The sequence below is a fragment of the Salvia splendens genome, chromosome 12 (assembly GCF_004379255.2).
Source record: "Salvia splendens isolate huo1 chromosome 12, SspV2, whole genome shotgun sequence".
In the NCBI taxonomy this organism is placed as follows: domain Eukaryota; kingdom Viridiplantae; phylum Streptophyta; class Magnoliopsida; order Lamiales; family Lamiaceae; genus Salvia; species Salvia splendens.
This window is the reverse complement of record NC_056043.1, coordinates 28,122,975-28,138,307: the sequence shown is the minus strand read 5'-3', so window position 1 is coordinate 28,138,307 and position 15,333 is coordinate 28,122,975. Positions and strand designations below refer to the sequence as shown.

The window sequence follows — 15,333 nt, the reverse complement described above, 5'->3', positions numbered from 1 at the left end:
TAATATACGTTGTAGCAATAATTATATATATGATAACATAATGTAGCATTTCTGTCACGCCCGCATTTCCTAATGATAGAAAATACAGTTGTTCGCGATTAGGGGAGGGTTTAAGAAGCGGGGAAGAAATGAGGAAATTAACACAACTCGACCATAACTCGAATCAATGGAAATAGCTCGAATAAAATCAGAGTACCATTTCAACAATCAACAACTCCAAATGAAATATCTCAACAATACACGAACTCGAAAGAAACAATATTTAGCGGAAGCATTTTGAGAGTAGAATACTATTATGTATGAAGACATAATATATTCAGAAATTTTATTTACTATCTTCTTCACTTTCATGCTCAACACCCATCGGGCTCGTCACCGCTCAACCTGCACATAGGGAAAATACATGCAGGGCTGAGTACTTGATGCACTCAGTGGACTCAAGCCGAAAATATTTTCAAAAATATTTATCATGCCATTAACGAGTGACCTCGGGGTTTTAACTTTGAAAGTGCCCGAGTCACTAAACATTTCACCAACATCATCATCACCATCAACCTCAACATCATCAACATCACCATACCATATCTGAACATACATGACAAGGAATGTGGCCACATTCCAAGCCACTAGACCGACCAACTCAGAGAGATAGCGCACGATCTACGGGGTGTACACTAGCCTGAATAGGGACTCACCCCCTAGTCAGACCCGAATTCGATTTACCATACATGGCAAAAGTCACTTCAGATAGGTCCCATAGCAACACAAAAATATGGCATGACAAACATATTTCGCAAAAACAAATATACTTAGGACATAGTCCTGATTTAAAAAGAAAGCCCACCTCAAGTTCTTAATCCGAAATTATTTCCTTTCCCTTGATATCACGTCTCGCTTGCAAAGAATCACCTTTAGCATTTAAATAACACATAAATCAACACAATGAACCAAGTAAATAAATAAGATGCATGCACCCTAATTAAAATCGTTTATCTCGTTTCTCGGTTTTCGATTATTCGGCGGCCGCCTAAAGTTCCTCCGTTGGCTCCTCGTATTTTCCATCACAATGTAGAATTAAAGTCCCCAAAATTATATAAGCGCATGATTAAATTATCGTAATTATTTCCCTTTGAAATTATACGGACTTAGGATAAAATTATTCATCCTTTGAAATATTCCGGGATTAATTAAATAATTCATCACGATTAATTATCGGCCCAAAGATTTAATTAATCTGACCTAAAATAATTATTTACTTAGCCCACCTTATTTCTCCAATTAAATTAAGAAGCCCAACTATTATAACTCCAAGAGAGGCCCAAACTTTAATTAAATCCTCCAATATAATTATAAGGTCCAAAAGATTTAAAATAACAAAGGCCCAAATCTTAAAAAAAACAAAAGGCCTATTTACTCCCACCTTCTCCTTCGTCCCTAACTTTTTCTCTCTCCTGTTGACAATTTGAAGAAATCCTCGGTTTGGAGTCGCTTTCCACCTCCGCCGTTCCGTCACCACCGCGATTCCGGCGATGGGAGTCACGGCTCTCGTTATTCCCTTCCACCAGGAAAATAAACCCACAAACCTCCGATCCCCAATTCGTTAAGAACCCCAAATTTTCCGTCGCCGTCGCCCGATTCACCCTGCGACGCCGGCCGTTGCTCGCCGTCGCTGTCGTCCTCCTCATGTCCGCCGCCGTTCTCCACCTGTACCTTTATCATCGCCGCAACAACTAACCAAACCCTCCGCCGTTCTCCTCATGTCCACGACGCCGGCCGCCGTCTGCACAGAGCCGTCGGCTGCTGTTCGCTGCTGCTCTGTTGGCCGCCGCCACCGAGCAGTCACCGCCACCGTGTCTGCTGTGCACTCCCTTCGTCCGGAAATCGCCGCTGCTCGCTACCTCTCGCAGCTGCAATAGCAGGTCGACATCGCCGCCGGTTCGCGCAGCTGCCCGAACTCGCCCCGAACAGCTCCGAAACGACACCGCGCAGCCCCGAAACATCCCGAAAGCGTGCGGACAGCCCCCGATTACACCCCGAAAGATGAGTTCTCTTTACCAAGTGACGTTCTTTCGCATTTTCGATTAATTATAGCGGGTGTTTGATCGCGGTGTTTGATCGGTGATGTTCGAAAATTGAGTTATTGTTCGGAGTTATGTGGGGGAGTGATGTATGATGGTATGCTATGAATAAAATGGTATAAGCTCATGACTTGCAATTGGGAAAGGGAGTTTATACCTTCTGCCGAAAGTGAATTGTGATGATACTAACGTTGGGAGAACAAAGAGGTTCCTTCGGATGGTGATTTCTGTCAACAGAAATTACTGACGTTGATTTCGAACAGTAGTGAGAAATCTCCAAAATGAATTGATGAAATAGATTACCTTGAATTCAAGTTGAGAAGAATGGGTCTTGGTTTTCTTGCTGCGTAGAACGATTAGAAGAAAGAATGAATTTGTGAAGTCTTTAATATAGAGGGAGGGTGGTTAAAAGATATGTGAGAGATATGGGAGAGAGTGGAACGGTTTAATCGTGGGTTGCGGGGGTGGAAATTTGATTTCTTCTTTTTCCTTTTATATAATATATAATCACGGAGGAGGAAAAATCTTATCACAGAGGAGGAAAATCTCTACCGAATCTTTATTTAAAAATGAATTAAAAATAATTGGTTTTTTTTACGGGGTGTTACAATTTCTTAGTCATAATGTAGCAGTATTTTAGTTCCGTCAAGGCCTAGGTAACACCATTTCCCTAGGGTTTACTAGTACATGGGGCTAGGGTGTAGTATTGTTTCAATATGACACCATAATGTAACACACATTCACACATTGTAAGTAATGTACGATATTCGAATGATAATGTATAATATTTACAAAATTGGATGTAAAAGCCAAACATAATAGAATTTCTAATGTACTTGAATTATACAATACATAACTTCTACAAAATTACTGCTTAACTATAGTAATGTAAATTTAAAGTCACATAATGTAACACCATCCACTTTTTTAACGCCTTGTTTGCGCGTGTCGAAACTAACGGCGCAGGCATACACGTCGTAAAATACAGCGACAAAATGTACTGATTTGAAACACTGACCAACGACGGGCTTCAGTTCTAGTTCTTCAGAGCAATGAGGTACAACAGAAACTGTTTTAATAAATGAGAGATCAGTTGGCCTTCACAAAAACCCCTATCAAAAAACACATCAAACAAGAAAACAAACAATACACATTATACGATAATAGTACTCCCTCCGTCCCATAATAAATGTTACACTTTCATTTTTAGTTTGTCCCACAAAAGATGTCACATTTCTTTTTTTTGGAAAAAGCTCCCTCTCACATTAATATAAATATACTATATTCTCTCTTCACCTAACATACAAAACAACTTCACCTAAAATCCCGTGTCAATCCTCAAATATACCATCAATTATGGAATGGAGGGAGTAATATACATTATCACTCGAATATGGTACATTACTTATAGCATGTGAATGTGTGGATACTACACCCTAGCACACATGGACTACTAAACCCTAGGGAAATGGTGTTACCTTCAGGCCTTGACGGAACTCAAACAATGTTACATTACGATTAATAAATGCTACATTATGTCTATGAAATGTTACATTAGAGAGTAATATACATTAATGTTGGTATATTGTACATCACTAATAGTATGTCACTATGTCGAAACTACAACCTAGCCCAATGGACTACTAAATCATAGGAAAATGGTGCTACCTTGCCTTGACGGAACTAAAACAATGCTACATCACGGCTAATAAATGCTACATTATGTCTAGGAAATGCTACATTACAGTGTAATATACATTACTATTGGTATATCGTACATTACTAATAGTATGTCACTGAGTCGAAACTACACCATAGCCCCATGGAATACTAAACCCTAGGGAAATGGTGTTAACTTCCGGGCTACAGGGAAAAAAACGATGCTATATTATGGCTACGAAATGCTACATTTTTTGTTCCTATGCATTATCATTGGAATTACGTACATTAGTTACAGTACGTGGCTGCGTAGATACTACACCCTAGCCCCGCAGACTACTAAACCTTAGAGAAATGGTGTTAACATCTGGCCATGAAGGAACTAAAACGATGCAACATTAAGGGATAAAAACGATGAAAAACGATGTGGCTGTCTAATGTACATTAAGTTCGACATTTCGTACATCAATGCCTGCAGATTCGACATATCACATGAAAAACAAAACTCAACTGACATGATTTAAGCACGAATACAAACTGATGCAAAAAACGATGACAATGGTGGGGAGTTCATGATTACAAACTGATAATACTACAATGCAATTACCTTCTTCCATCGTCGACACAAAAAAAATCCTCGACGATGCGTTGATTGTAGGACAACTCAAAAAATAGTGTGCAGATCGTCGTCTTGCGTGAAGGTTGTTATCAAGGATTGTGATTATTGCTGGGAACGAAATTAGAAAATAATATTCAGAGATACACGTCCAAGGTGGGAGAGAATCATGGGTATAAAATAACTGTAGCATAATCTAGTTCATAATTTAACCTTTTGCTTATTTTTAATGAATTAAATTAAATGAGAAAGCCTCCAATCTCGGCCTTTAAATAACAAAAATGAGGGGTTCAGATTTGTGTTATGTTTAAGTAATATTTAGAGTAATGATATGAATACATCCCATACAAAATAATTACTTATTTACCTTTTGTGTGGAGATAATGTAAAATACATCTTTAAAATTGAAGAATGTATAATATCTTCTCAAATATCTTCCTATTAGAGCATAATATTTTATGAAAAAGACGTATATATGGTAGTTACTCTATTTACCTTTTCATTTACTTTTTTTTTACCTTTTTCGTTTACTTTCTTCCTTGAAAAGCCCAGCAGCATTAAACTGAATCCGGCCCTAGTTGTTTTATACAGTGGCGGATCCAGGAATTTATATTCGGGGGTGCGAGTCATATGATAAATCATTATATAACATACCAAAAATAAAAACTAATACTAAAATCAATATATTTTGAAATATACAAATTTTACAGTCATACATTTCAAAATACAAAAATAAACTACATTATATCTAATTTATTTTTGGACGAGTCTTCATTTCTTCAAAACGATTCACTATATCATCGTCGGATACTTGCAGAAACACATCTTTCTCAATGAAAGTGACCAAACAATCGTTCAAAGGTTGATCACCCATTCTATTTCTCAACTTATTCTTCACAAACGTCATTCCAGAAAACACTCTCTCTACACTTGCAGTGGCAACCGGAAGAATCAAAATCAACTTGATAAGCAAAACCACACGCGAATAAACCACATATCTTTTTGTTTCAACAAGCTTCACCAAAAGAGAACTAATATCTCGCAAATTCTGAAAGTCTTCATCACTTCTCATATCTCCCAATGAATATATCAAATTGGCACTCAAGGTCCATCAAATCAATGTTTGAAAAAAATTATTTTCATCAATACTGACTACAAAGCTTAAATTTATAAATTTTGCGACCAATTTTAATATTTCGGTTATGATTTATGGAGTAACACATTAACACATCTACTTTTGAAAAAAGTCACCGCTAACCTTACTTGACTAAAGGAAATTTCCAAGAAACGTTTTTAATAATTCTAAAACTTCCAACGGAAACTTCTGAATTGGAAAGTGTAGACTAAAGATAAGAAATGATTGAATATTTGAAGCTGTATTTTTGTTTGTCTGTTTGAATCTTAAAAAAATAATGTAAATTGTCGGGCTTCCGACAGTGACAGCTTATGTCATACCCATTATTCCACACCTCAATTATCGCTACTTGCCACGATTTTTCCTCTTAAAAACTCAAACCATCCTCTCTCTCTCAATTTATATTTAAATATATAATATTATTAAAAAAAAAAAAATTTGAGGGTACACTCGTACCCCCATTGTCCCCTCTCCCTCCGCCACTGGTTTTATATGGGAAGATGAGAAATAAATATATATCAGATTTGCCACTGTTAGACATAGTATATGCAAATACGTTTATGAGTGTTCATTGTTCTAGAAATAAACCAAGAAATGGAATGAGCAATTTTTTAATTAAATTATTGACTTAGTCAACTGGTGCTGTATGACCATAATACCCTGTGATGCAATGAAAAGAAAAAGAGTTGGGAGCTGCGATTTTGGAGAAGACCAATTTTTCAGGGGTAAATTAGGCTTTTGATCTTCATTTCTTGACACACAAATCCAAGCAGAAATAAAAACCATGGAATGCCACAGAATTGTTTCAGGTGTATTAGACCATCCACTACGGGTCTCGCCGGCGTCTCGCGTCCCGTCCTGGAGAGACGGGACCCCGGCGCGACGCGTTGCAGCTCGCCGTCCCGTCCCGCGTCGCGTCCCGTCGAGCCAAGAGACGGGCTGTCTCGCCACGCGCCTAGGCGATGTGGCGCGACCCGGCGTCGTGCGTGACGCCTACTCGCCGGCCCGCGAGTGGGCGTCGTCACGTGCTGACGCAATAAATATTTTTAAAAAAAAATTTGAATTTTAAAAAAAAATAAATAAAAGAAATTTTTTTTTCTAACGGTAATAATACCGTTTTTTTGATTTTTTAGTTTTTTTATTTTTAATTAATTTTTTTACTCTATAAATACTCCTAAACTCATCCTCATTTCGCACACAACTACACATTTATTCTTCCTATCATCTAAATTTTCTCTCAAATATCATATAACAACTCAAGATGTCCGGCGATCCAAGCCCCTTGGCCTAGCGGTAAAGGGTGCTGGATACCGCGTCCATCCTGGAGGTCTCGAGTTCGAACCCTGGGTGGAATAATTTGTCTTTCCTCCTTGTTATAGGAGTTGATTTGTAATTTCCTCCTTCATATATATGATATAAATATATGAAGTTAATTTAAAAAAAAAAAAAACTCAAGATGTCCGGCGACGGCGACGACAACTAGGCGGCTCCGGCGTGTGGGATCTCAACGCGTTCAGCGATTGGGAGACCATGATCAGCACATTGGGCGGTTCCGGTTCGTCAACGCCGGGGACCCAGGGTTCGGCGACGCCGGGGGGTACCAACCACCAAATTTTGACCTTGATGCATATGTCCGTCCCTCCGCCCCGCGGTATTCGCAGGGATTATCCCAGATCCGAGAGAATTTTCCCGTTGATCCCACGCCGGGAGTAGACCGAGGCGGTGGAGGTGGCCGAGGCGGTGTACAACCCCAGGCGGGCGAGGACGAGGAGGAAGAGGAAGAGGAAGAAGAGGAAGAGGATCTAGGCCGCATCCGTACAACAACCTCGAAGCGCTGGCGGTGTACAACTGGATCACCGTCTCGTACGATCCCATCGTCGGGAATCAACAATCCCGGAAGTGTTTCTGGGAAAAGGTCTGCGAGGTCTACCACCAGATAAAGCCGAAAGGCTTCCGCAAGCGCAAATTTAAAATGCTCCGCTCTCACTTTGACCGAGTCGACCGACAGTTCAAAAAATTCTGCGGCATCTACTCGGCCGAAGAGGTGCGCTACCAAAGCGGCGCCATGGCAACCGACATTTTGACGTCCGCTTTGCGCGACTACTACCAGGACGAACGTCATCAATTCAGATTTGTTGATGTTTGGCAGGCCGTCAAGGACGAGGAACGGTGGGCCGGCGGTTTCCGCTCCGGCTCGGGCTCAACCTCGAAGCGCACGAAGCATACGACGAGTGGCCAATACTCGTCTGGTGGTGACACCGCTGCGGGCATCAGCCAACCTGAGGCTGAATCCCAGGATTTTGCGGGTACGGTCGGCGATGCTGGAGGATCCGCGAGTGAGCGCCGTCGGCTGCAAGGGACGAAGGCGGCGAAAGCGGCTAGAGCAAGGAAGGGTCGAGGCGAATCAAGCCAGCCGACCTCGGGATCGGGCTCGCGGGGAGGCTCGGACACACTTATGGTGGCGTACATGACCGCCACAATGGCGGACACTTCCCGCTTCTCGTACGCCCAATTCACGGCCTGGTGGAACGGAATTGTGCATATGGTAGCACAACTTGGCCTTCCGACTCCCCCTCAACCTCGACCGCCTCCGGAGGATGATTAGCCGGCGAAGTAGTTTTTTTATTTTTCTTTAAATTTGTATTTTAAATTATGTTGTGTGTTTTTTTATGTTGTGTGTTTTTTAATAAAGTGTGTTTGTTTTAATTGAATTGGGTTGGGAAAAAAATAAAAAATGAAATTGAATGAATAGTAATTAAGGGACGGAATAAGAGACGGTTAAGGGACAGAGTGTTGCAGGTTCCGGCCCTTAGTTAAGGGATAGAGGAAAAAAGGACAGTGGGCCCTTAAATAGTGGTCAAATAGTAGTTAAGGGATGTTTTAAGGGACGATATAGAGACAGCGTAGTGGATGGACTTACAAAGGCAAACAGTGCGGGCCTACTTTTCAAACTCGGGCTCTCCATAAATGGACATTGAAACATGAACGGTGAATAATCCAAGAATTACACCTATTTCTTGAAACTTGAACACGCCCTAAAAGTTAAATATTAGGAGTAGTACAAAAATTAACTAAAATAAAATAAATAAATTCACTCGTTGCCATCTCTCGACTCCCACTCTCGCACTCAAACGAGATTCAAGAATTTCTCAATTCCTCTCTCTGTAATTCTTCTTCTCAAATTTCCGGTGAAACTCACCAATCTACAGCCACCACCGACACCTCCTCAGCCCCCGCTTCCTCTCTCATTCTCGGCCGAACGATCAACAACAAAATTGGCGCTATAGCTGCAATTCACCCGCGCAAGCACGACTGCTCCTGGCGCTGCCTCCGTGGCTTCTTCTCTTGTCAGCCTCAACTCAAAAACAGCGAAAGCCTAACTCGTAAGCTCTATTAAGCTCGTCAATCTCTGCAGCGGCGACCGGCGATCGGCAATGTCGAGCAACGGCGCCCCAATATATGTCTCCGACGACGACCCCGAAGACCCCTCGAGACGTGTGCGGCCTCGGGTCCGACGGAAGCGCAAGAATCCCGGCGTTAGGAGCTGGCCTGATTTCGCCCGAAGAAGCGTCGCCAAGTGGTTGCCGGCGCTGAGTCTCCTCTTCCTTGTCTGCGTCTGGATTTATGAGGTCATCAAAATCGGTGATGGAGAGATCCGTAGGCCGCCACCGGTCAGGAAATCGGATCACGCAGCTACTCAGAGTAGTAAAGAGAAGCCGTTGGGGAATTTGAACAAACTTGATCCTACCACTAGGGTTGTTGGGGGCGTAAGAGAGCGTAAGTCGTAGTATATCCTAATTTCTGTTTTTGCTGCAACTTGTCTCCTCTTTCTGCGATACATTGATGCAAATTGTGCTCCGTGGTTTATGCTGTATGTGTTTTGTCATAGTTATTGAGGCGTAGTGATTGCTTTCTATGCTTGCAATGAACAGTTAAGTGATGTCTAGCTACATTGTCGAAGTTAGGAAACTTTTCTATAGCACTATCCAGTTTTGTGAGTTATTTGCACTTAGGTTTGGAATTTAGAGTTATGTGTTGATTTACCATTACCTAAATTACAGGGTGTAAGATTTGGATTGGAATTTTACTGATATGAAGCACTGGGAACAGAAATGTTCTCTTTTATGTCTTACTGACATTTATTGTACCAGTGGAAGAAGCAATTTGGATGAAAATATTGATAGTGTGCAAGTGTCTTATTTGGGGAATATCCCAAGGGAACGTTTACTCTGAGTGACAGAATAGATGGATAAAACAGAGGATTGAGTATTTGAAGGATAAGGGTCAAGGTCATTGGTCTATACCCGGAACCGATGAAAAAAATGGGATCAATTCTTGTGGACTTGTTGAGAATGATTCGGATCTAGTTCATGGACTATTAGAAGTAGAAGGCACTCCAACAAGCTCAAATTTAACCAATCATCAAAGTAAACTGTGGATTAACTTGGATTAATTGTTACGACAATTACAAGCTGGTTTATTAATCCTATGACTCTCTTTTCTGAATTATGTCAGGATGTTTGAAGCTTCTACCTCCTGGAGAACTTGAGCTTCTGAAAATTCCCACTCCTATGGACTCTAAAAGTCCACTAAAAGAGTTGGCGTATGCGACGGAGACCAATGGAGCCAGTAAAGAAGGAACGTTTAACTTATCCATGGCATATTTGGAGGGTTCAAGATTTAATTTATTCTCAGGAAACCAAACACTGGAACAGAGAGATCAAGAGTTTAAGGTAATAAGTTCTATCTTGCCCCTCTGTTTTTAAACAAACTGAGTGTCAACTTATGGCATTGTTTTGTACTCTAGAAGAGGACTGATCTGCCTCTTAAGTTGGTGAGACATTCAGATTATGGTCCATGCTTTGGTACCTCTATGGAATATATATATATATATATATATATATATATATATATATATATATATATATATATATATATATATATATATATATATATATATCAGACCTAGTCTCATTTTGGTGCAATTAGTTTATCACAAGTTTTACCATATGATAGGTGACTGAAAAGGCTAAGGCCCACTGTGGGTTCTACAGTGAAATTGGAGGATTTAGGATTTCTGATGAAGACAAAAGTTACATGAAGACTTGCGAAGTGGTGGTTTCTACCTGTGCATTTGGTGGTGGAGATGATCTTTATCAACCTATAGGAATGTCAGAAACTTCACTTCAGAAGGTTTTCATCTTATACACAGAAACGTAATTGGAGATTGTATGATATTGACTCACACGTATGAGTATGGTCATGATTAATGTTTCACATAAATGGATTCAGGTTTGCTATGTGGCCTTCTGGGATGAAATTACTCTAGCAACACAGGAAGCACAGGGGAACAAAATTGATGAAAGACGTTTCATTGGGAAGTGGCGTGTCATAATTGTTAGAGACTTACCCTTCAGAGACCAAAGATTGAATGGAAAAGTACCGAAGGTGTGAAACTCTGAAATTCCTTTCCTTTATGCAAGTCACTATTGTATCATACCAGGTATAACTAGTTTATCGACAACTTGTCCACAGCTAAATCATAATTGTTTTTTTCTCATGTCTGTATCCAAAGTTTGATATCAACTGAATTTAGCCTCGTTGGCGCTTTGGTCTAGGCTTAACTATCAGTGACATTAGTGTCTTCCTGCTGACATCTTGAATGCTCGTAATGATAAAATGGAAAAAAGATTAAGAGTCTTGTGGTTAATTTCCAATGAAGGTCATGTTGGAGGAGAAATATGTCCTGTAATAACTATTTCATACAAATGGAGAAGCCAAGAATATCTTGTGCTTATTCTGCCATTTTTGAATGCATTTTTTTTTCTTTTCTGCGCTGATTTCAAGAGCATTTTGTCCACAAGTGCGGAAGTAAAACTAAATTTCCCCCCTGTATAGGCAGTCACATGCAAGATAGGATATGCATCTCCACCTCCACCATGGTGGAGTGCAATGAACAAAAGGAAAAAATATCTAAGATTGTCATTATATTTCTTAGGTTTAAAAGAAACATACTTCCTTTGTCATTGTACATGGGTAATTGCATCAATAATTCTAGCACATGAGTAATTCTTCTCTGTAGAATACAATGTAATTTTGAGGGGTAATTACGCCTAGTACACAGACTTTCACATGATTCTGGTTGTTCCCAAGAACTATAAATTCCACGTACAAATACATGAACTTTCTAATTTTTTTCTCTCATTTTTTACACGTGGACATTTTCAGCGAGATACCCATAGTCAAATTACGTCATTTGGCACCGCTGGCTGTTTAATATAATCCATGCAGGCATTCGGGTCTCCACCTCAGCTTAAATCTTGTTGAAATGTGAAAAATGATTAAAATTGAAAGTTTGAGTATTTATAGGCTGATTTATAGTTTATGTGCGAAACCATAATTGTGTGAGAGTTCGTGTATTTTGGCGCAATTACCCCTATATTTTATTTACATGCTGCTGTTTATATTCTAGATTGGTGGACATTTATACTAACTCTTTTGTGAATTATTATCTCTTTATCCAGATGCTTGCCCATCGTCTTTTCCCTAATGCCAGATATTCCATTTGGGTTGATTCTAAGTCCCAGTTCCGGAGAGACCCTTTGGGTGTGTTGGAAGCCTTACTTTGGCGTTCAAATCATGAACTTGCAATTTCAGAACATGGTGCTCGTAGTAGTGTGTATGATGAGGCAAAGGCTGTTGTCCATAAAAATAAGGCGACCCCAGCGGAGGTGGAGGTCCAGTTGGCACAGTATCGCCGTGATGGTCTTCCTGAAGATAAGAGGTTCAATGGGAAGAAAGGTATTGTGTTTCTGGCTCGCATCTATTCCAACACCATACTAGATAGGATTAAAAGTTTTCTGCACATGATGTGTGGAATTTGCTACTAAGACTCTTACTAATATTATCTACTTACAATTGCTTCAAAAAAACGTAACTGTCTACTTACAATTAGCATTTTGTGGATGAAAATCATCGTATATCTTTCAAAAGCATAATTGTTTCTGCAAGAGGTAGTCTCATCGTTTCATTATATGGTTTTTTCCTGTTGAAGGAGTAATCTTTGGGTTGTCTTGTATTTCTTGTGTTTAAACTGCCAGCTACAATTTTTCTGTATATCATTAATCATTTGTTGGCTTTAGCTCTTGGCAACATATTTTGTTAAGACAGTAAGTAGCATCTTATTTCTGAATACAGTATGGATAATGTTATGATTCCGTGTGCAGCACTAGCAGAGGCTTCAATAATCGTGAGGGAGCACACTCCAGTGACAAACTTGTTCATGTGTCTTTGGTTTAATGAAGTCGTTCGCTTCACTTCACGTGATCAACTAAGTTTCCCCTACGTCCTTTGGCGACTCAAGGGTTTAACACGCATCAATATGTTCCCTGTCTGCACCAGAAAGGATCTTGTAAATAGTATGGGTCACATACGCAAGGCAAAGCCCCTCACAAGCTAATACGTTCTGTTCCTTGCCATAAGCAAGGGGGTCTAATTTAGCAGATTGGACATCCTCCTTCGGCATATGTATCAGCAAAGAGATCACATCACGTAAGCAGGATACATTTTTGTTTTCTTTTCATTTTTTCTTTTTGGACTTCAATACCTACCTTGTATTGTTTTTTCACAATTATGGGATTTGGGGGGTGGTGTTGGAGATTTGTTTTTTTGTAAATTTGATTCTTAGGTTATTCTTACCAAACCATTTGACCTTCCGTTAAATTTTATTTTTTCCCTTTGATTGTCCAGCTTGTATTAAATTCATGAGTGAAGTACCTGATTTTTCAGTTTTGTACTAGTAAATAGCTTGTGATCTCTTTTTATACTCCCTCCATTATACCGAAGATGATTCAAATTTTTTTTGATTTGTCTCATCCAAGATGATCTATTTAAAAATGGAAAGACTTTTATTACTACTTTATTCTTTCTCTCTTACTTTATTCTCTTTATTTAACACACAAAATAAAGTTGCATAAAATCTTAAGGAATGGTCGTCTTTCTTGAGACGGAGGGAGTAGCATTTTTGGTACTTGAAAATCACATTTTTGGTATCCGATGCTGATTTTCACTCCAAAATGCCTCAAAAAAAATATTTTCATACGTTTGTTATGAAGGATATTTTTAGACTTACACAAAAAATGACCTAAAATGATACTCCCTCCGTCCCATGTTATTTGCATTGTTGTTTTTCGGCTCGTCACAAACTGCTTACACTATTTATAATTTAAGTTAGAATTAATTCATTTAATTAATATGTTAGTTTAAGTTAAGAGCTTCTTAATATTTATTAAGTGATGTCTCATTACATTTAAAATTCTAATTTAATTACACTATAAAATCAATCCCAAATTTACGGCCTAAAATGAAAAGCGCGAGTAACATGGGAACGGAGGGAGTAATATCTTCTTTCTTCTTCTTTCCCCTAATTCTTTTCTCGGTCTTTTCTCGGTCTTTTCCAATTATAACATTGGATTTATTTTTTATTTTTCATCCAGTTAAATGGTTGGTCAACAAATCAACATATCTGAAGTGTGATTTGTAAGTAGTACTCCACTGTCCAATTATAAGTAAGAGGTATTCTCTTTTAGGTTGTCCCGCTATAAGTGAGATATTTCCTTTTATAGCAAAACTAATAATCTATCTCTCTCTTACTTCATCCTCTCTCTTACTTTTTTCACTCCAAAAACCTATGTCCAAAAGTTTTGTCTCTTATGAATTGGGATGGAGGGAATATGATTTATAAGAATAATATTTTTTTTAAAATTATAATTGTAAATAAATTCTTTATATTATGTATGGTTAGGATTGTAAATGTATAATGATTAAAGATGATTTTATTAATTAATTATTAATTGAAAAGTATTATATGAAAAAATTACCTAAAATCTTGCCGCAAATATTGGTAAAAAAATACACAAATATACAAATAAAACACTAAAAATAAAGAAAAAAGAAAGAGGAGAAATCAGAAATAGAAGAAGAAAAATGAAATCACATGTCTAATACTCCACAATTTCATTGAAATTTCCGAAACTACCCTCTATTGCCCAAAAATCACATGTGTGGCACATAGAGTTATTTTCGTCACGGGATATCTAAAATGCTACTATAAAAAAAAGACCATGGACTATTTTTGTGCAAAATTGAAAAATTAGGTTCCATTTTCGAAGTTCACTCTAAATTCATTAGTTTTACATTGAAGAAAGTTAAAAAGATCCACTAATTTCTGTTAATAATATGTTGTAAACATACAAACTTTAAATGTTTTCGGTTGCCTAAACGAGCTTTGTTCCTTTTTGAATTTAGATAGAGTACTAACTATCAATGAGTTTGAATTTTTCCCTTAAACTCTAATATCCTCCAAACTTCTGGTTTTTCTTCTGAAACCGCATTCCCACTAATAGCCTTATGTCGACAATTGTCGTTTTAGCTTTTAGGAATAATTAAATCTTGCAAAGAGGGACTCAATATATTACTTATATAAATATTTATATATTTACAATTATTAAAGTCCACAAAATTTTGATCAGACGATATAAATTCACAGCATAAACTTAGTTTCTATTAAAATTGCAGTTTCTTTTGTTAATGAATTGTTTCCTGCAACTCCTTGCTCGAACTAACCCATTTTAATCTTATTTTTATCTCATTTGTATGAATTTTTACTTATTTTAAAAAAATATTATGATCCACAAATAATGCAGTATATGATAAAATTTTATATCCTTTGAAATACTTTTTATTGGTTAAGACTCTTCCAAATTTGGACCTATTTCTATTAGTTGAGGGAGATGAGAAGGATAACAGTAGTAGTGTAATTTGTTATCTAGAGCTCTCTACTTTTG

The 15,333-nt window shown here is 38.4% G+C and overlaps 1 protein-coding gene across 1 annotated transcript; it reads left to right on the top strand.

Moving 5' to 3' along the window:
- The first annotated feature begins 8,524 nt into the window (after positions 1–8,524).
- On the top strand, positions 8,525–13,275 carry LOC121757343 (probable hexosyltransferase MUCI70). Its single transcript, XM_042152891.1, has 6 exons — positions 8,525–9,265; positions 10,004–10,221; positions 10,505–10,681; positions 10,781–10,936; positions 12,013–12,289; positions 12,715–13,275. The coding sequence occupies exons 1-6, from the start codon at positions 8,923–8,925 to the stop codon at positions 12,945–12,947; spliced, it is 1,404 nt and encodes a 467-aa protein (XP_042008825.1). The 5' UTR covers positions 8,525–8,922; the 3' UTR covers positions 12,948–13,275.
- Positions 13,276–15,333: the final 2,058 nt, after the last annotated feature.

Excerpts from the sequence above, each read along its gene's own strand:
- LOC121757343 (XM_042152891.1), top strand. The coding sequence starts at position 8,923 with ATGTCGAGCAACGGCGCCCCAATATATGTCTCCGACGACGACCCCGAA. Across the intron at positions 10,222-10,504 it reads AGAGAGATCAAGAGTTTAAG|GTGACTGAAAAGGCTAAGGC; the intron begins GTAATAAGTTCT and ends ACCATATGATAG. Across the intron at positions 10,937-12,012 it reads TGAATGGAAAAGTACCGAAG|ATGCTTGCCCATCGTCTTTT; the intron begins GTGTGAAACTCT and ends CTCTTTATCCAG.